The 24,674-nt window shown below is 44.5% G+C and overlaps 1 protein-coding gene across 1 annotated transcript in view; it reads left to right on the top strand.

Moving 5' to 3' along the window:
• The window catches only part of LOC145850441 (protein diaphanous homolog 1), a 62,526-nt gene that overhangs the window by 10,012 nt on the left and 27,840 nt on the right, over positions 1-24,674 (top strand). The window contains exons 2-9 of the mRNA XM_082955511.1: positions 8,917-9,052; positions 9,411-9,505; positions 10,273-10,374; positions 12,695-12,934; positions 13,423-13,552; positions 13,661-13,786; positions 15,127-15,290; positions 24,369-24,501. Of these exons, the coding sequence (XP_082811637.1) occupies positions 8,917-9,052; positions 9,411-9,505; positions 10,273-10,374; positions 12,695-12,934; positions 13,423-13,552; positions 13,661-13,786; positions 15,127-15,290; positions 24,369-24,501 (1,126 nt within the window). The remainder of the gene's footprint in view (positions 1-8,916; positions 9,053-9,410; positions 9,506-10,272; positions 10,375-12,694; positions 12,935-13,422; positions 13,553-13,660; positions 13,787-15,126; positions 15,291-24,368; positions 24,502-24,674) is intronic.

Raw genomic sequence — 24,674 nt, 5'->3', positions numbered from 1 at the left:
TGTTTAGTGTGGTGCTCTCTCTCTCTCTCTTTGTTTAGTGTGGTGCTCTCTCACTCTTTGTTTAGTGTGGTGCTCTCTCTCTCTTTGTTTAGTGTGGTGCTCTCTCTCTCTTTGTTTAGTGTGGTGCTCTATCTCTTTGTTAAGTGTGGTGCTCTATCTCTTTGTTTAGTGTGGTGCTCTCTCTCTCTTTGTTTAGTGTGGTGCTCTATCTCTTTGTTTAGTGTGGTGCTCTATCTCTTTGTTTAGTGTGGTGCTCTCTCTCTCTTTGTTTAGTGTGGTGCTCTCTCTCTTTCTTTAGTGTGCTGCTCTCTCTCTCTCTCACTTTTAGTGTGGTGCTTTCTCTCACACTTTGTTTAGTGTGGTGCTCTCTCTCTCTCTCACTTTGTTTAGTGTGGTGCTCTCTCTCTCTTTCACTTTGTTTAGTGTGGTGCTCTCTCTCTCTCTCTCACTTTGTTTAGTGTGGTGCTCTCTCTCTCTCTCACTTTTAGTGTGGTGCTTTCTCTCTCTCACTTTGTTTAGTGTGGTGCTCTCTCTCTCTCTCACTTTTAGTGTGGTGCTTTCTCTCTCTCACTTTGTTTAGTGTGGTGCTCTCTCTCACTTTGTTTAGTGTGGTGCTTTCTCTCTCTCTCTCTTTGTTTAATGTGGCTCTCTCTCTCACTTTGTTTAGTGTGGTGCTCTCTCTCTCTCTTTGTTTAGTGTGGTCCTCTCTCTCTCTTTGTTTAGTGTGGTGCTCTCTCTCTCTCTTTGTTTAGTGTGGTGCTCTCTCTCTCTTTGTTTAGTGTGGTGCTCTCTCTCTCTCTTTGTTTAGTGTGGTGCTCTCTCTCTTTGTTTAGTGTGGTGCTCTCGCTCTTTGTTTAGTGTGGTGCTCTCTCTCTCTTTGTTTAGTGTGGTGCTCTCTCTCTCTCTCTTTGTTTAGTGTGGTGCTCTCTCTCTCTTGGTGTGGTGCTCTCGCTGTCTTTGTTTATGTGTGGTGCTCTCTCTCTCTCTTTGTTTAGTGTGGTGCTCTCTCTCTCTCTCTTTTAGCATGGTGCTCTCTCTCTCTCTCTCTTTTAGCGTTGTGCTCTCTCTCTCTCTTTGTTTAGTGTGGTGCTCTCTCTCTCTCTCTTTTAGCGTGGTGCTCTCTCTCTCTTTGTTTAGCGTGGTGCTCTCTCTCTCTCTTTTAGCGTTGTGCTCTCTCTCTCTTTGTTTAGCGTGGTGCTCTCTCTCTCTCTCTTTTAGCGTTGTGCTCTCTCTCTCTTTGTTTAGTGTGGTGCTCTCTCTTTGTTTAGTGTGGTGCTCTCTCTCTCTCTTTGTTTAGTGTGGTGCTCTCTCTCTTTGTTTAGTGTGGTGCTCTCTCTCTCTTTGTTTAGTGTGGTGCTCTCTCTCTCTCTCTTTTAGCATGGTGCTCTCTCTCTCTCTTTTAGCGTTGTGCTCTCTCTCTCTCTTTGTTTAGTGTGGTGCTTTCTCTCTCTCTCTCTTTGTTTAATGTGGCTCTCTCTCTCACTTTGTTTATTGTGGTGCTCTCTCTCTCTCTTTGTTTAGTGTGGTCCTCTCTCTCTCTTTGTTTAGTGTGGTGCTCTCTCTCTCTCTTTGTTTAGTGTGGTGCTCTCTCTCTCTTTGTTTAGTGTGGTGCTCTCTCTCTCTCTTTGTTTAGTGTGGTGCTCTCTCTCTTTGTTTAGTGTGGTGCTCTCTCTCTTTGTTTAGTGTGGTGCTCTCTCTCTCTTTGTTTAGTGTGGTGCTCTCTCTCTCTCTCTTTGTTTAGTGTGGTGCTCTCTCTCTCTTGGTGTGGTGCTCTCGCTGTCTTTGTTTATGTGTGGTGCTCTCTCTCTCTCTTTGTTTAGTGTGGTGCTCTCTCTCTCTCTCTTTTAGCATGGTGCTCTCTCTCTCTCTCTTTTAGCGTTGTGCTCTCTCTCTCTCTTTGTTTAGTGTGGTGCTCTCTCTCTCTCTCTTTTAGCGTGGTGCTCTCTCTCTCTTTGTTTAGCGTGGTGCTCTCTCTCTCTCTCTTTTAGCGTTGTGCTCTCTCTCTCTTTGTTTAGTGTGGTGCTCTCTCTTTGTTTAGTGTTGTGCTCTCTCTCTCTCTTTGTTTAGTGTGGTGCTCTCTCTCTCTCTTTGTTTAGTGTGGTGCTCTCTCTCTTTGTTTAGTGTGGTGCTCTCTCTCTCTTTGTTTAGTGTGGTGCTCTCTCTCTCTCTCTTTTAGCATGGTGCTCTCTCTCTCTCTTTTAGCGTTGTGCTCTCTCTCTCTCTTTGTTTAGTGTGGTGCTCTCTCTCTCTTTTAGCGTGGTGCTCTCTCTCTCTTTGTTTAGCGTGGTTCTCTCTCTCTCTTTTAGCGTTGTGCTCTCTCTCTCTTTGTTTAGCGTGGTGCTCTCTCTCTCTCTCTTTTAGCGTTGTGCTCTCTCTCTCTTTGTTTAGCGTGGTGCTCTCTCTCTCTCTTTTAGCGTTGTGCTCTCTCTCTCTCTTTGTTTAGCGTGGTGCTCTCTCTCTCTCTCTTTTAGCGTTGTGCTCTCTCTCTCTTTGTTTAGCGTGGTGCTCTCTCTCTCTCTCTTTTAGCGTTGTGCTCTCTCTCTCTTTGTTTACCGTGGTGCTCTCTCTCTCTTCCCTTCTGTTGTCTGTCCAGAATGTGGTACTTAATATTTCAGGGAAGTGACAGAAGTGCTGTTCCGTACCCCTCCTCTCACCCTGTGCCAACCAGTGAGTGTGAGTCCGTGCCCTGGGCAGTTGTTACTTCACAGTGTGTCTCTCGGACTAACATATGACTGTCTCTGTCAGTGACATATGGTGGTGTTGGGTTTATCTAATCTTCTCAAGGCCGATAACATAGTTCCATCTGTCAGTGACTCTGAGACAGCTTGTAATTCCCTGTCATCCACCCCTAGAGGGGGCCGTGTGACAGCAACGGAAGTACTACATCATCAAGGACATTCACAATTGGCTCGCACATCACTGATGCAGGCTGACTAGTGTGTGTGTCTCATCACTGATGCAGGCTGACTAGTGTGTGTGTCTCATCACTGATGCAGGCTGACTAGTGTGTGTGTGCTCATCACTGATGCAGGCTGACTAGTGTGTGTGTGTCATCACTGATGCAGGCTGCGTGGTGTGTGTGTGTCTCATCACTGATGCAGGCTGACTAGTGTGTGTGTGTGTGTGTGTGTGTGTGTGTGTGTGTGTGTGTGTGTGTGTGTGTGTGTGTGTGTGTGTGTGTGTGTGTGTGTGTGTGTGTGTGTGTGTGTCTCATCACTGATGCAGGCTGACTAGTGTGTGTGTGTCTCATCACTGATGCAGGCTGACTAGTGTGTGTGTGTCTCATCACTGATGCAGGCTGACTAGTGTGTGTGTGTGTGTCTCATCACTGATGCAGGCTGACTAGTGTGTGTGTGTCTCATCACTGATGCAGGCTGACTAGTGTGTGTGTGTGTGTCTCATCACTGATGCAGGCTGACTAGTGTGTGTGTGTGTGTCTCATCACTGATGCAGGCTGACTAGTGTGTGTGTGTGCGTGTCTCATCACTGATGCAGGCTGACTAGTGTGTGTGTGTGTGTGTGTGTGTCATCACTGATGCAGGCTGCGTGGTGTGTGTGTGTGTGTGTGTGTCTCATCACTGATGCAGGCTGCGTGGTGTGTGTGTGTGTGTGTGTCTCATCACTGATGCAGGCTGCGTGGTGTGTGTGTGTGTCTCATCACTGATGCAGGCTGCGTGGTGTGTGTGTCTCATCACTGATGCATGCTGTGTGTGTGTGTGTGTGTGTGTGTGTGTGTGTGTGTGTGTGTGTGTGTGTGTGTGTGTGTGTGTGTGTGTGTGTGTGTGTGTGTGTGTGTGTGTGTGTGTGTGTGTGTGTCTCATCACTGATGCAGGCTGCGTGGTGTGTGTGTGTCATCACTGCCGACCTTCATGGCCAGGAGAATAGAGAGAGGTCAGAACGGCCCCGGAAGAATAACACACACACACACTTTAAGAGAATAACACACACTCTCTCTCTCTCTCTCCCTTTCTCTCCCTATAACACACACACACACCCTTTCATAAACACTCTGGGTCACTCTCACAGAGCATTATATAGTAGTAACCACTAGTGCCAAGGTGTTCTTTACCGTTGCTATACATTATTATAGAAACAGTACCGTGGTTTGGCCAGTAGAGGTCACTCATACTCCACGCATCATTACATGGGTGAAACGTTTCTCCTACAACACCTGGACCACTATATACACTACATGACCAAAAGCATGTGGACACCTCATTCAACATCTCATTCCAACATCATGGGCATTAATATGGAGTTGGTCCCCCCCTTTGCTGCTATAACAGCCTCCACTCTTCTGGGAAGGCTTTCCACTAGATGTTGGAACAATGCTGCGGGGTTTTGCTTCCATTCAGCCACAAGAGCATTAGTGAGGTTGGGCACTGATGTTGGGGCGTTTTAGGCCTGGCTCACAGTCGGCGTTCCGATTCATTCCAAAGGTGTCCGATGGGGTTGAGGTCAGGACTCTGTGCAGGCCAGTCAAGTTCTTCCACACCGATCTCGACAAACCATTTCTGTATGGACCTCGCTTTGTGCACAGGGCCATTGCCATGCTGAAACAGGAAAGGGCCTTCCCCAAACTGTTGCCACAAAGTTGGAAGCACAGAATCGTCTAGAATGTAATTGTATGCTGTAGCGTTAAGATTTCCCTTCACAGGAACTAAGGGGCCTAGCCAGAACCATGAAAAACACCCCCAAACCATTATTCCTCCTCCACCAAACTTTACAGTTGGCACTATGCTTTGGGGCAGGCAGCGTTCTCCTGGCAACCGCCGAACCCAGATTACTCTGTCGGACTGCCAGATGGTGAAGCGTGATTCATCACTCCAGAGAACGCGTTTCCAATGGTGGCGAGCTTCACACCACTCCAGCCGACGCTTGGCATTGCGCATGGTGACCTTAGGCTTGTGTGCGGCTGCTCAGCCATGGAAACCCATTTCATGAAGCTCCCGCCGAACAGTTCTTGTGCTGATGTTGCTTCCAGAGGCAGTTTGGAACTCGGTAGTGAGTGTTGCAACGGAGGACAGACAATTTTTACGCGCTTCAGCACTCGGCGGTCCTGTTCTTCACAATAACAGCGTTAACAGTTGACCGAGGCAGGGCAGAAATTTACAGACTGACTTGTTGGAAAGGTGGCATCCTATGACGGTACCATGTTGAAAGTCACTGAGCTCTTCAGTACGGGCCGTTCTACTGTCATTGTTTGTCTATGGAGATTGCATGGCTGTGTGCTCGATTGTATACACCTGTCAGCAACGGGTGTGGCTGAAATAGCCGAATCCTCTCATTTGAAGGGGTGTCCACATACTGCTGTATATGTAGTGTATATACAACTAGTTGAATGATTAGAAAGTAATTCAGTTTAACACTGACAAATGTTTGTGATTTTTAAGGAGATCTTGTAAAGTTATGTACATGTAAGGACAACATAAGGGTTAAATAAATGACTGTAGAGCTCCATTGTGAGACTGAGATTTGGTTGAAAGTGGTTTGAACTGGTCTAATTTAGTCTGTTTCTGAGAATAGAGGCATAAACATGTCATTTTCTGCTCACAAAGCTTTTAGTATTCTTTTGTTATGTTTTAAGACTTGTGAATCTTAGCAAAATTATTTGGAGAAGTACATTTATATCTGCCTGTAAATATCCAATATGCCTACTATTTCAACTATATTTAACTTAATTGTTTAGACTTTTTCCAAAGATGAATAATTTCCCAGAATGACTTTTAGTCAGGTGACATTACCATCCCATCACGTAACAATCAGGCAAGCTGAACTATGGTGGAAATGACAAATATATCTCCTCCTCATTTTATCATTTTATTTTTTGATGTGTTATTTATTTTGTAATTTGTACATCCTTTATAAGTTGATATATCTGTCATTTGGGTCAGTGGAGTAATACTTACATGCAGGTACACTGTTCAGACACCAGGGGTGCGCAAGTGAGCACAGTTGTAGCCCTTCCCCTAATCCCTCCTCTCCAGCCTGGCCCTCCCACATCCCACTCCCCCTCCTCCCTGCCCCACCCAGCCATCTGGTGCTTGGCTCCACACACACTGCCGGGAATCCATTTTCCCTGCTTCCTTTCAGAAAGAAAAACAGGATGAAGGGGCTCTTTCAGTCTGAGGTTACCCTGGAAACCCCCTATTCTTTCTCTCTTTAACTCACACACACACACACACACCGGGATATAATGTGGACATTTCAACTTTAAAGGGACCAAGTCTACGTCGGCTGTTGTTCTGTCCTTCTGTTAAGTTTAGACAAAGACCTCAGGCTTCTCTTGCCCCCCTCTTTCCCCTCTCCCTCTCTCTCCTCTCTTTCCCTTTAAACTTCCAGAGTTAGCTTCACACTTTTAGAGATAACTTAATTAGCAAATGGAAAGCATAAGGCTTCCTGTCTGAACATATTGAATTAAGGTTGTGAAGTTGAAGAGTTTGTAAACCAGAACAAAATGGATTGTGTGTATGGTAGAAGCATAAAAATGTGAGGAGCCTTTGTCCAAACGTTTACGTGACTCCTGAAACCTGAAACCCTCTCGTCTTCTAGCTGGGCAGAAACTCAGGGTGGAGGAATGTTGTATGGAAAACCGTTGTGTTGAAGTTATATAAATATGAGTGCAGTTCTCCCAGCTGGCCAGTAGTGGTGTGTCATGAGCCACTGTTTCCTCCATAAACACACAATGGGTTCTGTCATCTGTAAGCTTTCAGAGTAAAAAATAAGTCATTACCACATGCAGGGAGTGGTAATGAGAGAGTGAAAGAGGAAAATAGATAAAAGAAAATGTAGCTTTTCCCTGAGAAGTGTGGAGTGTAGCTCAGCTACTAGACAGATCAAACTGGTTTAGAATAGAAATGTAAGTTGGATACAAGCTTTCTTTCTCTCTGCTGTTGGTTCTTTCCTGCTCCCTACTTTGTGTCTTTCTGTTTCCACACTGTGTCTTTTCTCGCTCCAAGCCAGCGGGCCGTCACCACCTCACACAGATTTTAGCCTTTTAAGGAGTGAGGGAGTGCGAGGGAGGAGGATGAGCGGGGGTGATGAGGGGGGGTGAAGGACAGACTCAGGTCTGGTGACTGATAAACAGTCTCCTCTTTGTACAGACGGAGAGACGGATGGACACACACACTGACACGCAGACTACTCCATGACTTGACACCCCTCATCCTTCCTCTTCTCCTTAATCCTCCTCTCCTTCCTTCTCTCTTTTGATAAGCAGCAGGAGATAGATTTGTAATGTTACAGTAGCTGAACAATATTGAGAAGACTTAAGAGTATGTGTACGTACACACACACACACACACACACACACACACACACACACACACACACACTCCTCTCAGTGCCAGACAGCTGTTGGAGAGGCAGGGGGCTGTGGTGGGGGTAACCAGGGGGCTGTGGTGGGGGTAACCAGGGGGCTGTGGTGGGGGTAACCAGGGGGCTGTGGTGGGGGTGAGTGGGGGAAATCAGGGGTCCTCTTTGTGCGGGTGGGGTAAAATAGAACTACAGCATGTACTATATTGTGTGTTTGACGTGTGCGTGTTTGCTAATGGACCTTCCAAGTGTATGTGTGTGTGTTTTCCCTCTGTCATGGTGACCATGGCTCCTCATCTGGGTGTAATGTGAGTGCTGTGTTCTCAGTAGCCAGTAGGGGTGCCATTGCACCATAAATGACAGGAGTGGTGTGTGAGCACCCATTTTAACCCTCAGCCTAGGACCTGTTTAACCCTCAGCCTAGGACCTGTTTAACCCTCAGCCTAGGACCTGTTTAACCCTCAGCCTAGGACCTGTTTAACCCTCAGCCTAGGACCCGTTTAACCCTCAGCCTAGGACCTGTTTAACCCTCAGCCTAGGACCTGTTTAACCCTCAGCCTAGGACCCGTTTAACCCTCAGCCTAGGACCTGTTTAACCCTCAGCCTAGGACCTGTTTAATCCTCAGCCTAGGACCTGTTTAACCCTCAGCCTAGGACCTGTTTAACCCTCAGCCTAGGACCTGTTTAACCCTCAGCCTAGGACCTGTTTAACCCTCAGCCTAGGACCTGTTTAACCCTCAGCCTAGGACCTGTTTAACCCTGAGCCTAGGACCCGTTTAACCCTCAGCCTAGGACCCGTTTAATCCTGTAAACCAGTCCAAGTCCTGATTCCTATTTACTGTTCTGTCTCTGTGTAAACCAGTCCAAGTCCTGATTCCTATTTACTGTTCTGTCTCTGTGTAAACCAGTCCAAGTCCTGATTCCTATTTACTGTTCTGTCTCTGTGTAAACCAGTCCAAGTCCTGATTCCTATTTACTGTTCTGTCTCTGTGTAAACCAGTCCAAGTCCTGATTCCTATTTACTGTTCTGTCTCTGTGTAAAACTACAGTAGTGTGTGTAGGTGTCCAACACACTGAACTCAACCCAGAAGAACACACTCTCACCACACGAAAGATCCTGACCTTGTCCCAACAGTTCGGTGTGTGTGTGTGTGTGTGTGTGTGTGTGTGTGTGTGTGTGTGTGTGTGTGTGTGTGTGTGTGTGTGTGTGTGTGTGTGTGTGTGTGTGTGTGTGTGTGTGTGTGTGTGTGTGTGTGTGTGTGTGTGTGTGTGTGTGTTGCTTTGTGCTTGCATCAGAGCTATCCATTTCCAACTGCATTGTGACCTATTTGCTGTAGCCGTGTGTGACTTGAATACTCTTCCCCCGGTGGTGGAGACAGTGATGTTAGTTCCTCTCTACCCCAGGGTTTTTATCCCCCTTTATACTGTATCTATCATACTGTTTCTCATGTCACCTCTGTTTACTTCTGTCAGTTTTTCTGTTTTTCTAACTAATGCTTTATTGTCCTCTCTCCAGTCCTGTATTTCTCTTGCTCTCTCTCTCTCTCTCTCTCCTCCTTCCAGTTGAAATGTGACTCAGAATTAACATGTTCTCTTCTTGAGGTATTCATATTAACACAACCTCTCTCTGTGTCTCTCTCCGTAGCTAAGAAGGACCAGGAGGGAGTGGAGGAGAAGAAGACGACTAAGAAGGTGAAGGAGCTGAAGGTGTTGGACTCCAAGTCCTCCCAGAACCTCTGTAAGTGTCTAAACACTTCCCCTGATCTGACCGACTCTCAGGGTTCCAATGCAGCAAGCAGTCAGTCCACTAATGATTCCTGACTGTTGTTGCTGCTTGTTTGAGCTGAGAGTGTTATGTGATGGGCTGAGGGTGTTATGTGATGGGCTGAGGGTGTTATGCGAAGGGATGAGGGTGTTATGCGAAGGGATGACGGTGTTATGCGAAGGGATGACGGTGTTATGTAATGGGTGGTATGTGGTGGGTGGTAGGTGATGGGTGGTATGTAATGGGTGGTATGTGGTGGGTGGTTGGGTGATGGGTAGTATGTGGTAGGTGATGGCTGCGAGTGGTAGGTGATGGGCTGTGTGTGTTTCAGCCATCTTCCTGGGCTCGTTCCGTATGCCCTACGAGGACATCAAGAACGTCATCCTGGAGATCAACGAGAAGCTGCTTTCTGAGTCCATGGTGCAGGTACAGACCAGAGTGTCTGTCTCTCTGTCTGTCTCTCTGTCTGTCTCTCTGTGTGTCTCTCTGTGTCTGTCTGTCTCTCTCTGTGTCTGTCTGTCTGTCAGACTGTCTCTCTCTCTCTCTCTCTCTCTCTCTCTCGCTCTCTCTCTGTGTGTCTGTCTGTCTCTCTCTGTGTCTGTTTGTCTGTCTCTCTCTGTGTCTGTTTGTCTGTCTCTCTCTGTGTCTGTTTGTCTGTCTCTCTCTGTGTCTGTTTGTCTGTCTCTCTCTGTGTCTGTTTGTCTGTCTCTCTCTGTGTCTGTTTGTCTGCCTGTCTCTGTGTCTGTCTGCCTGTCTCTGTGTCTGTCTGCCTGTCTCTGTGTCTGTCTCTGTGTGTCTGGCTGTGTGTCTGTCAGACTGTGTGTCTGTCTCTGGCTGTGTGTCTGTCTGTCTGGCTGTGTGTCTGTCTGTCTGTCTGGCTGTGTGTCTGTATGTCTCTGGCTTTGTGTCTGTATGTCTCTGGCTGTGTGTCTGTATGTCTCTGGCTGTGTGTCTGTATGTCTCTGGCTGTGTGCCTGTATGTCTCTGGCTGTGTGCCTGTATGTCTCTGGCTGTGTGTCTGTATGTCTCTGGCTGTGTGTCTGTATGTCTCTGGCTGTGTGTCTGTCTGTGAACATGCGTTAGAAATGCAGTGTTTTGTGTTGTGTGTAAGGTAATGCAAAAGTGTGTGTTTTGTTTTGTTTAGTCAAATGTTGTATTCATCCTGTATGTAAATAAATGTTCTGTGTGTGTAGAATCTGATCAAGCAGTTGCCGGAACAGGAGACGCTGAATGTTCTGGGGGAGATGAAGGATGAGTATGAAGACCTGGCAGAGGCCGAGCAGTTTGGAGTCGTGGTGAGAACTCACACGCTGTTGTCTCACTTAACTACTAAGAGCTGGAGAGAACCATGTGGCTGACTGGAAAATGAAGCACTACAAAGCTCTGATTGGTCTGAATAAACCACCGTGTTAGACATGGCCTGAATAAACCACCGTGTTAGACATGGCCTGAATAAACCACCGTGTTAGACATGGCCTGAATAAACCACCGTGTTAGACATGGCCTGAATAAACCACCGTGTTAGACATGGCCTGAATAAACCACCGTGTTAGACATGGCCTGAATAAACCACCGTGTTAGACATGGCCTGAATAAACCACCGTGTTAGACATGGCCTGAATAAACCACCGTGTTAGACATGGCCTGAATAAACCACCGTGTTAGACATGGCCTGAATAAACCACCGTGTTAGACATGGCCTGAATAAACCACCGTGTTAGACATGGCCTGAATAAACCACCGTGTTAGACATGGCCTGAATAAACCACCGTGTTAGACATGGCCTGAATAAACCACCGTGTTAGACATGGCCTGAATAAACCACAGTGTTAGACATGGCCTGAATAAACCACCGTGTTAGACATGGCCTGATTAAACTCTACTGAGCCTACTCAAACACTACCAGGAATATGATCCTGCCCATCCCACTTTAAAGGAAACATCATGTATAAAGGCTTTATAGAGCAATCATAAGTACAAAAAGCTGTCATAAGCACTTGAACGATGCTTCACAAACCATCTATAACACACCCCTTGTGTGTGTCATGGTCCCCTCTCCTCTCCAACCCTCCCCTCTCTTCCCTCTCCCCTTTCTTCCCTCTCTCCCCTCCCCAACCCTCCCCTCTTCCCTCTCTCCAACTCTCTCCCCTCCAACTCTCTCCCCTCCAAAACTCTCTCCCCTCCAAAACTCTCTCCCCTCTCCAACTCTCTCCCCTCTCCAACTCTCTCCCCTCTCCAACTCTCTCCCCTCTCCAACTCTCTCCCCTCTCCAACCCTCTCCAACTCTCTCCCCTCTCCAACCCTCTCCAACTCTCTCCCCTCTCCAACCCTCTCTCCCCTCCAACTCTCTCCCCTCCAACTCTCTCCCCTCTCCAACTCTCTCCCCTCTCCAACTCTCTCCCCTCTCCAACACTCTCCTCTCTCCAACTCTCTCCTCTCTCCAACTCTCTCCTCTCTCCAACTCTCTCCTCTCTCCAACTCTCTCCCCTCTCCAACCCTCTCCCTTCTCCAACCCTCTCCCTTCTCCAACACTCCCCTCTCTCCAACACTCCCCTCTCTCCAACACTCCCCTCTCTCCAACTCACTCCCCTCTCTCCAACTCACTCCCCTCTCTCCAACTCACTCCCCTCTCTCCAACTCACTCCCCTCTCTCCAACTCACTCCCCTCTCTCCAACTCACTCCCCTCTCTCCAACTCTCTCTCCTCTCCAACCCTTCCCTCTTCCCTCTCTCCAACTCTCCCCTCCAACTCTCTCCCCTCTCCAACTCTCTCCCCTCTCCAACTCTCTCCCCTCTCCAACCCTCTCCCCTCCAACTCTCTCCCTCCAACTCTCTCCCCTCTCCAACCCTCTCCAACTCTCTCCCCTCTCCAACCCTCTCCAACTCTCTCCCCTCTCCAACCCTCTCCCCTCTCCAACTCTCTCCCCTCCAACTCTCTCCCCTCTCCAACTCTCTCCCCTCTCCATCACTCTCCTCTCTCCATCACTCTCCTCTCTCCAACTCTCTCCTCTCTCCAACTCTCTCCCCTCTCCAACCCTCTCCCTTCTCCAACCCTCTCCCTTCTCCAACCCTCCCCTCTCTCCAACCCTCCCCTCTCTCCAACACTCCCCTCTCTCCAACACTCCCCTCTCTCCAACACTCCCCTCTCTCCAACTCACTCCCCTCTCTCCAACTCACTCCCCTCTCTCCAACTCACTCCCCTCTCTCCAACTCACTCCCCTCTCTCCAACTCTCTCTCCTCTCCAACTCTCTCCCCTCTCCAACTCTTCCCTCTTCCCTCTCTCCAACTCTCTCCCCTCTCCAACTCTCTCCCCTCTCCAACCCTTCCCTCTTCCCTCTCTCCAACTCTCCCCTCCAACTCTCTCCCCTCTCCAACTCTCTCCCCTCTCCAACTCTCTCCCCTCTCCAACCCTCTCCCTTCTCCAACACTCCCCTCTCTCCAACACTCCCCTCTCTCCAACACTCCCCTCTCGCCAACACTCCCCTCTCTCCAACACTCCCCCCTCTCTCCATCTCTCTCCCCTCTCTCCAACTCTCTCCCCTCTCTCCAACTCTCTCCCCTCTCTCCAACTCTCTCTCCAACTCTCTCTCCAACCCTCCCCTCTCTCCCCCTCAGATGTCGACAGTGAAGCGTCTGAAGCCCCGGCTGACGGCCATCTTGTTCCGGCTGCAGTTTGAGGAGCAGCTGAACAACATCAAGCCGGACGTGGTGTCCGTGACGGCGGCCTGCGAGGAACTGAAGAAGAGCGCCACCTTCTCCCAGCTGCTGCAGATCATCCTGCTGGTGGGCAACTACATGAACGCCGGTTCCCGTAACGCCAAGGCCTTTGGATTCAGCATCAGCTACCTCTGCAAGGTGAGAGACACGTTATGGCTCTACAGTACTACCATGTTACTCGCTTATTAGAAAAAATAGATTTGTTGGAATTTTAAAGAAAAAAAATAAACCAGATGATTGTTGCAGTGATTACTTCACTGTACCGCGGCCCCTGAGTACCGCGGCCCCTGAGTGCCATGGAGAATACACACAGAGCGCAGATTCATGACCGTCAGGCTTGCACCATTACTACGACGAAAACGGCTTGTTACTGCAAATATTGTTCATTGTGCTTCTAAATTTCTTTGTGTGCTCCTAAATTTGTCAATTTAGGCACACGTGCTCCTTGTAAAAAAAACGGTCAGCATAGAGCCCTGCATGTACATAACCACACACAGACAGAAACACACACACACGCATATCTACAGGCAGTGTGTGTAACAGGGTAAAAACAGGGTAATAAACCAAGGCTGCTTTAAAGTTTTTAAAAAGGGGTGTACTTTAGAATCTGCCCTCTGTCCAATCAGCTGCGGGACACCAAGACAACTGACCTGAAGCAGACTCTCTTGCACTTCCTGGCTGACTTGTGTCAGGAGCAATACCCCGACGTCCTGACGTTCCCCGACGAACTGGTTCACGTAGAGAAGGCCAGCCGAGGTAACCATGGACTACACCTAACACCTACCCTCAGAACTAAACACTAAACACCTCATCACTGTTTCCTTTCATGACGCACTGACCTGTCCCTTCTGATCCCTGTGTCAGTGTCGGCTGAGACCCTGCAGAAGAACCTGGTGCAGATGGGCTGTGCGTTGAAGACTCTGGACAAAGATCTGGAGACCTTCCCTCCTCCACAGAGTGATAGGGACATGTTTGTAGAGAAAATGACTATATCCTTTACTACTGTCAATCAAACTTAGTTAGATCGTTTTGACCTCCTCTAGTCCAATCAAACTTAGTTAGATCGTTTTAACCTCCTCTAGTCCAATCAAACTTAGTTTGATCGTTTTGACCTCTAGACCAATCAAACTTTGTAAGGTGTCGTTTCAAAGGATCTCTACACATCTTACGAATTACGATCGAGACAGGAAATATTCTGTCATTTCCTGTAAGCCTTTCCATGCTGAAAGCTGAATGAGTGAGAGTGTCTATGAATGAGTGTGTATGCTTATGTGTGTTGGTGGTGTGTATAGCTCTGTGTGTTGGTGGTGTGTATAGCTCTGTGTGTTGGTGGTGTGTATAGCTCTGTGTGTTGGAGGTGTGTATAGCTCTGTGTTGGAGGTGTGTATAGCTCTGTGTGTTGGTGGTGTGTATAGCTCTGTATGTTGGTGGTGTGTATAGCTCTGTGTGTTGGTGGTGTGTATAGCTCTGTGTGTTGGTGGTGTGTATAGCTCTGTGTGTTGGTGGTGTGTATAGCTCTGTGTGTTGGTGGTGTGTATAGCTCTGTGTGTTGGTGGTGTGTATAGCTCTGTGTGTTGGTGGTGTGTATAGCTCTGTGTGTTGGTGGTGTGTATAGCTCTGTGTGTTGGTGGTGTGTATAGCTCTGTGTGTTGGTGGTGTGTATAGCTCTGTGTGTTGGTGGTGTGTATAGCTCTGTGTGTTGGTGGTGTGTATAGCTCTGTGTGTTGGTGGTGTGTATAGCTCTGTGTGTTGGTGGTGTGTATAGCTCTGTGTGTTGGTGGTGTGTATAGCTCTGTGTGTTGGTGGTGTGTATAGCTCTGTGTGTTGGTGGTGTGTATAGCTCTGTGTGTTGGTGGTGTGTATAGCTCTGTGTGTTGGTGGTGTGTATAGCTCTGTGTGTTGGTGGTGTGTATAGCTCTGTGTGTTGGTGGTGTGTATAGCTCTGTGTGTTGGTGGTGTGTATAGCTCTGTGTGTTGGTGGTGTGTATAGCTCTGTGTGTTGGTGGTGTGTATAGCTCTGTGTGTTGGTGGTGTGTATAGCTCTGTGTGTTGGTGGTGTGTATAGCTCTGTGTGGTGGTGGTGTGTATAGCTCTGTGTGGTGGGTGTGTGTTGGGGGGGTGTGTGTGTATGTGTTGGGGGGGTGTGTGTGTATGTGTTAGTGGTGTGTGTGTGTGTATGTGTTAGTGGTGGTGTGTGTGGCTCTGTGTGCTGGGGCTGGTGTGTGTGGCTCTGTGTGCTGGGGGTGGTGTGTGTGTGGCTCTGTGTGCTGGGGGTGGTGTGTGTGGCTCTGTGTTGCCAGGCTGTGTACTCCTTAATACTGTTCCTCACAGCTTTGTGGCCAATGCCAGAGAGCAACATGAGAAGTTGGAAATGATGCATAATAACATGGAGATGCAGTACTCTGACCTGGGGAACTACTTTGTGTTCGACCCTCGCAAGATTTCTGTCGAAGAGTTCTTCGGGGACCTCAACAACTTCAAGAACATGTTCCAGGTGAGTTTGAGCATTGGCAACTGGAAGGCAGAAAACAGAATGTGCTCCCACCTCATTAGACACAACAACTTAATAAACATATGCTCTCCTCATCTGTCTGTCTAAATGACATTGACTGTGTTAGTGGGAAGGTACACTACAGGTATTCCTTATCACTTAGTGCCATGTGTATCTGGTAGTATCTGGTAGTATCAGGTAGTATTAGTAGCATGTTGTATCAGGTAGTTCATTTAATGTTATTATCTGTTAGTATCTGTTAGTATCAGGTAGTATTAGTAGCATGTTGTATCAGGTAGTTCATTTAATATTAGTATCAGTTAGTACCAGGTAGTTCAGTTGGTATTAATATCAGGTAGTATTAGTATCAGTTAGTACCAGGTAATTCAGTTACTATTAGTATCAGGTAGTATTAGTATCAGGTAGTACCAGGTATATAATTTACTGTCAGTTAGTACCAGGTAATTCAGTTAGTATTAGTATCAGGTAGTATTAGTATCAGGTAGTACCAGGTAGTTCATATAGTATTAGGTAGTATTCGTACCAAGTAAATCAAATGTTATTTGTCACATGTGTGTAGACCTTACAGTGAAATGCTTACTTACGAGCCCTTAACCAACAATGCAGTTTTAATAAAATATCCCCCCAAAAGTCTGAGATAAGAATATCAAATAATTAAAGAGCAGCAGTAAATAACAATAGCGAGGCTATATACAGGGGGTACCGGTACGTATGTGTCAGGTAGTATTAGTGTCAGGGAGTACAAGGTAGTTCATGTAGTATCAGTTAGTACCTGGTACTACCTGATACTAATACTACCTGATACTACCTGATACTAATACCGACTGATACTACCTGGTACTAACTGATACTAATACCACCTGACACATACTACCTGATACTAACACTAACTGGTACTTCCTGATACTATCTGGTACTACCTGGTATTACCTGATACTAATACTACCTGATACTGAATGATATACCTGGTACTAACACTAACTGATACTACCTGGTACTGATACTAACTGATACAACAAACTACCTGATGCTAACTGATACTACCTGGTACTACCTGATACTGATACAACATAAACTATCTGATAGTACCTGATACTAATACTATTAGGTAGTTTATGTTGTATCAGTTAGTATCAGGTAGTTTATGTTGTATCAGGTAGTTTGTTGTATCAGTATCAGTACCAGGTAGTATCAGTTAGTATTAGTATCAGGTAGTGTTATTACCAGGTAGTGTCAGTTAGTGTTATTACCAGGTAGTGTCAGTATCAGGTAGTGTTATTAGGAGGTAGTATTATTACCAGGTAGTATCAGTTAGTATTAGAACAAGGCAGTGTCAGTTAGTATTAGTAACAGGTAGTGTTATTACCAGGTAGTATCAGTTAGTGTTATTACCAGGTAGTATCAGGTAGTATTAGAACAAGGCAGTGTCAGTTAGTATTATTACCAGGTAGTGTCAGTTAGTATTATTACCAGGTAGTGTCAGTTAGTATTATTACCAGGTAGTGTCAGTTAGTGTTATTACCAGGTAGTGTCAGTTAGTATTAGTACCAGATAGTGTCAGTTAGTGTTATTACCAGGTAGTGTTATTACCAGGTAGTGTCAGTTAGTATTATTACCAGGTAGTGTCAGTTAGTGTTATTACCAGGTAGTGTCAGTTAGTATTATTACCAGGTAGTGTTATTACCAGGTAGTGTCAGGTAGTGTCATTACCAGGTAGTGTCATTACCAGGTAGTGTTATTACCAGGTAGTATCAGGTAGTATTAGAACAAGGCAGTGTCAGTTAGTATTAGTAACAGGTAGTGTTATTACCAGGTAGTATCAGGTAGTATTAGAACAAGGCAGTGTCAGTTAGTATTAGTAACAGGTAGTGTTATTACCAGGTAGTATCAGTTAGTATTAGAACAAGGCAGTGTCAGTTAGTATTAGTAACAGGTAGTGTTATTACCAGGTAGTATCAGGTAGTGTTATTACCAGGTAGTATCAGGTAGTGTTATTACCAGGTAGTATCAGTTAGTATTAGTACAGGGTAGTATCAGTTAGTATTAGTATCAGGTAGTGTTATTACCAGGTAGTATTAGTTTCAGGTAGTGTTTTTACCAGGTCGTATCAGGTAGTATTATTACCAGGTAGTGTCAGGTAGTGTTATTACCAGGTAGTGTCAGTTAGTGTTATTACCAGGTAGTGTCAGTTAGTGTTATTACCAGGTAGTGTCAGTTAGTGTTATTACCAGGTAGTGTCAGTTAGTATTATTACCAGGTAGTGTCAGTTAGTATTATTACCAGGTAGTGTCAGTTAGTGTTATTACCAGGTAGTGTCAGTTAGTATTAGTACCAGATAGTGTCAGTTAGTGTTATTACCAGGTAGTGTCAGTTAGTATTATTACCAGGTAGTGTCAGTTAGTGTTATTACCAGGTAGTGTCAGTTAGTATTATTACCAGGTAGTGTTATTACCAGGTAGTGTCAGGTAGTGTCATTACCAGGTAGTGTCATTACCAGGTAGTGTTATTACCAGGTAGTGTCAGTTAGTGTTATTACCAGGTAGTGTCAGTTAGTATTATTACCAGGTAGTGTCAGTTAGTGTTATTACCAGGTAGTGTTATTACCAGGTAGTGTCAGGTAGTGTCATTACCAGGTAGTGTTATTACCAGGTAGTGTCAGTGTTATTACCAGGTAGTATCAGGTAGTGTTATTACCAGGTAGTGTCAGTTAGTATTAGTACAAGGTAGTATCAGTTAGTATTAGTATCAGGTAGTGTTATTACCAGGTAGTATTAGTTTCAGGTAGTGTTTTTACCAGGTCGTATCAGTTAGTATCAGGTAGTATTATTACCAGGTAGTGTCAGTTAGTGTTATTACCAGGTAGTATCAGGTAGTGTTATTACCAGGTAGTGTCAGTTAGTATTAGTACAAGGTAGTATCAGTTAGTATTAGTATCAGGTAGTGTTATTACCAGGTAGTATTAGTTTCAGGTAGTGTTTTTACCAGGTCGTATCAGTTAGTATCAGGTAGTATTATTACCAGGTAGTGTCAGTTAGTGTTATTACTTAGTGTTATTACCAGGTAGTGTCAGTTAGTGTTATTACCAGGTAGTGTCAGTTAGTATTATTACCAGGTAGTGTCAGTTAGTGTTATTACCAGGTAGTGTCAGTTAGTGTTATTACCAGGTAGTGTCAGTTAGTGTTATTACCAGGTAGTGTTATTACCAGGTATTGTCAGTTAGTGTTATTACCAGGTAGTGTTATTACCAGGTAGTGTTATTACCAGGTGGTGTTATTACCAGGTAGTGTTATTACCAGGTATTGTCAGTTAGTGTTATTACCAGGTAAAGTTATTACCAGGTAGTGTTATTACCAGGTAGTGTCAGTTAGTTTTATTACCAGGTAGTGTTAATACCAGGTAGTGTCAGTTAGTGTTATTACCAGGTAGTGTTATTACCAGGGAGTGTCAGTTAGTGTTATTACCAGGTAGTGTTATTACCAGGGAGTGTCAGTTAGTGTTATTACCAGGTAGTGTTATTACCAGGGAGTGTCAGTTAGTGTTATTACCAGGTAGTGTCAGGTAGTGTTATTACCAGGGAGTGTCAGTTAGTGTTATTACCAGGTAGTGTCAGTTAGTGTTATTACCAGGTAGTGTCAGTTAGTATTAGTACCAGGTAGTGTCAGTTAGTGTTTGTACCAGGTAGTGTCAGTTAGTGTTATTACCAGGTAGTGTTATTACCAGGGAGTGTCAGTTAGTGTTATTACCAGGTAGTGTCAATTAGTGTTATTACCAGGTAGTGTTATTACCAGGTAGTGTCAGTTAGTGTTATTACCAGGTAGTGTCAGTTAGTGTTATTACCAGGTAGTGTCAGTTAGTGTTATTACCAGGTAGTGTTATTACCAGGTAGTGTCATTACCAGGTAGTGTTATTACCAGGTAGTGTCAGTTAGTGTTATTACCAGGTAGTGTCAGTTAGTATTATTACCAGGTAGTGTCAGTTAGTGTTATTACCAGGTAGTGTCAGTTAGTGTTATTACCAGGTAGTGTCAGTTAGTATTATTACCAGGTAGTGTCAGTTAGTGTTATTACCAGGTAGTGTTATTACCAGGTAGTGTCAGTTAGTATTATTACCAGGTAGTGTCAGTTAGTATTATTACCAGGTAGTGTCAGTTAGTGTTATTACCAGGTAGTGTCAGTTAGTGTTATTACCAGGTAGTGTCAGTTAGTTTTAGTACCAGGTAGTGTCAGTTAGTGTTATTACCAGGTAGTGTTATTACCAGGTAGTGTCAGTTAGTATTAGTACCAGGTAGTGTTGTGTCAGTTAGTATCAGGTAGTGTTATTACCAGGTAGTGTCAGTTAGTGTTATTACCAGGTAGTGTAAGTTAGTATTATTACCAAGTATTGTCAGTTGGTGTTATTACCAGGTAGTGTTATTACCAGGTAGTGTTATTATCAGGTAGTGTTATTACCATGTAGTGTCAGTGTTATTACCAGGTAGTGTTATTACCAGGTAGTGTAAGTTAGTATTATTACCAGGTAGTGTCAGTTGGTGTTATTACCAGGTAGTGTTATTACCAGGTATTGTCAGTTAGTGTTATTACCAGGTAGTGTTATTACCAGGTAGTGTTATTACCAGGTAGTGTCAGTTAGTTGTATTAGCAGGTAGTGTTATTACCAGGTAGTGTCAGTTAGTGTTATTACCAGGTAGTGTTATTACCAGGGAGTGTCAGTTAGTGTTATTACCAGGTAGTGTTATTACCAGGTAGTGTTATTACCAGGGAGTGTCAGTTAGTGTTATTACCAGGTAGTGTTATTACCAGGTAGTGTTATTACCAGGGAGTGTCAGTTAGTGTTATTACCAGGTAGTGTTATTACCAGGGAGTGTCAGTTAGTGTTATTACCAGGTAGTGTCAGTTAGTGTTATTACCAGGTAGTGTTATTACCAGGGAGTGTCAGTTAGTGTTATTACCAGGTAGTGTCAGGTAGTGTCATTACCAGGTAGTGTCATTACCAGGTAGTGTTATTACCAGGTAGTATCAGGTAGTATTAGAACAAGGCAGTGTCAGTTAGTATTAGTAACAGGTAGTGTTATTACCAGGTAGTATCAGGTAGTATTAGAACAAGGCAGTGTCAGTTAGTATTAGTAACAGGTAGTGTTATTACCAGGTAGTATCAGTTAGTATTAGAACAAGGCAGTGTCAGTTAGTATTAGTAACAGGTAGTGTTATTACCAGGTAGTATCAGGTAGTGTTATTACCAGGTAGTATCAGGTAGTGTTATTACCAGGTAGTATCAGTTAGTATTAGTACAGGGTAGTATCAGTTAGTATTAGTATCAGGTAGTGTTATTACCAGGTAGTATTAGTTTCAGGTAGTGTTTTTACCAGGTCGTATCAGGTAGTATTATTACCAGGTAGTGTCAGGTAGTGTTATTACCAGGTAGTGTCAGTTAGTGTTATTACCAGGTAGTGTCAGTTAGTGTTATTACCAGGTAGTGTCAGTTAGTATTATTACCAGGTAGTGTCAGTTAGTATTATTACCAGGTAGTGTCAGTTAGTATTATTACCAGGTAGTGTCAGTTAGTGTTATTACCAGGTAGTGTCAGTTAGTATTAGTACCAGATAGTGTCAGTTAGTGTTATTACCAGGTAGTGTTATTACCAGGTAGTGTCAGTTAGTATTATTACCAGGTAGTGTCAGGTAGTGTTATTACCAGGTAGTGTCAGTTAGTATTATTACCAGGTAGTGTTATTACCAGGTAGTGTCAGGTAGTGTCATTACCAGGTAGTGTCATTACCAGGTAGTGTTATTACCAGGTAGTGTCAGTTAGTGTTATTACCAGGTAGTGTCAGTTAGTATTATTACCAGGTAGTGTCAGTTAGTGTTATTACCAGGTAGTGTTATTACCAGGTAGTGTCAGGTAGTGTCATTACCAGGTAGTGTTATTACCAGGTAGTGTCAGTGTTATTACCAGGTAGTATCAGGTAGTGTTATTACCAGGTAGTGTCAGTTAGTATTAGTACAAGGTAGTATCAGTTAGTATTAGTATCAGGTAGTGTTATTACCAGGTAGTATTAGTTTCAGGTAGTGTTTTTACCAGGTCGTATCAGTTAGTATCAGGTAGTATTATTACCAGGTAGTGTCAGTTAGTGTTATTACCAGGTAGTATCAGGTAGTGTTATTACCAGGTAGTGTCAGTTAGTATTAGTACAAGGTAGTATCAGTTAGTATTAGTATCAGGTAGTGTTATTACCAGGTAGTATTAGTTTCAGGTAGTGTTTTTACCAGGTCGTATCAGTTAGTATCAGGTAGTATTATTACCAGGTAGTGTCAGTTAGTGTTATTACCAGGTAGTGTCAGTTAGTGTTATTACCAGGTAGTGTCAGTTAGTGTTATTACCAGGTAGTGTCAGTTAGTATTATTACCAGGTAGTGTCAGTTAGTGTTATTACCAGGTAGTGTCAGTTAGTGTTATTACCAGGTAGTGTCAGTTAGTGTTATTACCAGGTAGTGTTATTACCAGGTATTGTCAGTTAGTGTTATTACCAGGTAGTGTTATTACCAGGTAGTGTTATTACCAGGTGGTGTTATTACCAGGTAGTGTTATTACCAGGTATTGTCAGTTAGTGTTATTACCAGGTAAAGTTATTACCAGGTAGTGTTATTACCAGGTAGTGTCAGTTAGTTTTATTACCAGGTAGTGTTAATACCAGGTAGTGTCAGTTAGTGTTATTACCAGGTAGTGTTATTACCAGGGAGTGTCAGTTAGTGTTATTACCAGGTAGTGTTATTACCAGGGAGTGTCAGTTAGTGTTATTACCAGGTAGTGTTATTACCAGGGAGTGTCAGTTAGTGTTATTACCAGGTAGTGTCAGTTAGTATTAGTACCAGGTAGTGTCAGTTAGTGTTTGTACCAGGTAGTGTCAGTTAGTGTTATTACCAGGTAGTGTTATTACCAGGGAGTGTCAGTTAGTGTTATTACCAGGTAGTGTCAATTAGTGCTATTACCAGGTAGTGTTATTACCAGGTAGTGTCAGTTAGTGTTATTACCAGGTAGTGTCAGTTAGTATTATTACCAGGTAGTGTCAGTTAGTGTTATTACCAGGTAGTGTTATTACCAGGTAGTGTCATTACCAGGTAGTGTTATTACCAGGTAGTGTCAGTTAGTGTTATTACCAGGTAGTGTCAGTTAGTATTATTACCAGGTAGTGTCAGTTAGTGTTATTACCAGGTAGTGTCAGTTAGTGTTATTACCAGGTAGTGTCAGTTAGTATTATTACCAGGTAGTGTCAGTTAGTGTTATTACCAGGTAGTGTTATTACCAGGTAGTGTCAGTTAGTATTATTACCAGGTAGTGTCAGTTAGTATTATTACCAGGTAGTGTCAGTTAGTGTTATTACCAGGTAGTGTCAGTTAGTGTTATTACCAGGTAGTGTCAGTTAGTATTAGTACCAGGTAGTGTCAGTTAGTGTTATTACCAGGTAGTGTTATTACCAGGTAGTGTCAGTTAGTATTAGTACCAGGTAGTGTTGTGTCAGTTAGTATCAGGTAGTGTTATTACCAGGTAGTGTCAGTTAGTGTTATTACCAGGTAGTGTAAGTTAGTATTATTACCAAGTATTGTAAGTTGGTGTTATTACCAGGTAGTGTTATTACCAGGTAGTGTTATTATCAGGTAGTGTTATTACCATGTAGTGTCAGTGTTATTACCAGGTAGTGTTATTACCAGGTAGTGTAAGTTAGTATTATTACCAGGTAGTGTCAGTTGGTGTTATTACCAGGTAGTGTTATTACCAGGTATTGTCAGTTAGTGTTATTACCAGGTAGTGTTATTACCAGGTAGTGTTATTACCAGGTAGTGTCAGTTAGTTGTATTAGCAGGTAGTGTTATTACCAGGTAGTGTCAGTTAGTGTTATTACCAGGTAGTGTTATTACCAGGGAGTGTCAGTTAGTGTTATTACCAGGTAGTGTTATTACCAGGTAGTGTTATTACCAGGGAGTGTCAGTTAGTGTTATTACCAGGTAGTGTTATTACCAGGTAGTGTTATTACCAGGGAGTGTCAGTTAGTGTTATTACCAGGTAGTGTTATTACCAGGGAGTGTCAGTTAGTGTTATTACCAGGTAGTGTCAGTTAGTGTTATTACCAGGTAGTGTTATTACCAGGGAGTGTCAGTTAGTATTATTACCAGGTAGTGTCAGTTAGTATTATTACCAGGTAGTGTCAGTTAGTGTTATTACCAGGTAGTGTCAGTTAGTATTATTACCAGGTAGTGTCAGTTAGTGTTTTTACCAGGTAGTGTCAGTTAGTATTAGTACCAGGTAGTGTCAGTTAGTATTAGTACCAGGTAGTGCCAGTTCGTGTTAGTACCAGGTAGTGTCAGTTAGTGTTATTACCAGGTAGTGTCAGTTAGTTATTACCAGGTAGTGTCATTACCAGGTAGTGTCAGTTAGTGTTATTACCAGGTAATGTCAGTTAGTATTAATACCAGGTAGTGTTGTTACCAGGTAGTATCACTTAGTATTAGTATCAGGTAGTATCAGTTAGTATTAGTATCAGGTAGTATTAGTACCAGGTATTTCAGTTCCCTCCGACCCTACACAAACAGAGAGGAGGAAAGGAACACAACGGGACTAGAGAGGTTTATCCCTGATGCTTTCCACTTGTTGCTAGTGTTGACCTAGTGTTGACCTAGTGTTCATAATGGCGGACGTGGTGTGTTTATCTCATTTGAACTGTTTAACCCTGATTTTGATTTATTAAGAGGATTCCTTGATCCTACAGATGCTGGCTGTCTTGTTTTGCTGGCTGTCTTGTTTTGCTGGCTGTCTTGTTTTGCTGGCTATCTTGTTTTGCTGGCTGTCTTGTTTTGCTGGCTGTCTTGTTTTGCTGGCTGTCTTGTTTTGCTGGCTATCTTGGCAGAGGGCCAACTATTGTTTCTCAGTCACACACACACACACACACACACACACACACACACACACACACACACACTTTCTTGTACACACACTCACTCACTCACTTACATACGCACACATCCACTCACACACATACGTCTCTGATGTCTCTGTCCATGTCCCCTCAGCAAGCGGTGAAGGATAATGCGAAGAGGAGGGAGTCAGAGGAGAAGATCAGGAGAGCCAAGCTGGCCAAGGAGAAGGCTGACAGGGAGAAGGAGGAGAAACAGAAGAGAAGCCAACAACTGGACCTCAACGCAGGTCAGAGTGCCTGTGGGAGAGGAGTGGGTCAGAGTGCCTGTGGGAGAGGAGTGGGTCAGAGTGCCTGTGGGAGAGGAGTGGGTCAGAGTGCCTGTGGGAGAGGAGTGGGTCAGTGTGCCTGTGGGAGAGGAGTGGGTCAGAGTGCCTGTGGGAGAGGAGTGGGTCAGAGTGCC

Source organism: Salmo salar, chromosome 09, assembly GCF_965601325.2.
Source record: "Salmo salar chromosome 09, fSalSal1, whole genome shotgun sequence".
NCBI lineage: Eukaryota > Metazoa > Chordata > Actinopteri > Salmoniformes > Salmonidae > Salmo > Salmo salar.
Note: the sequence above shows the minus strand (reverse complement) of the source record. Positions and strands in the feature narration are given on the sequence as shown.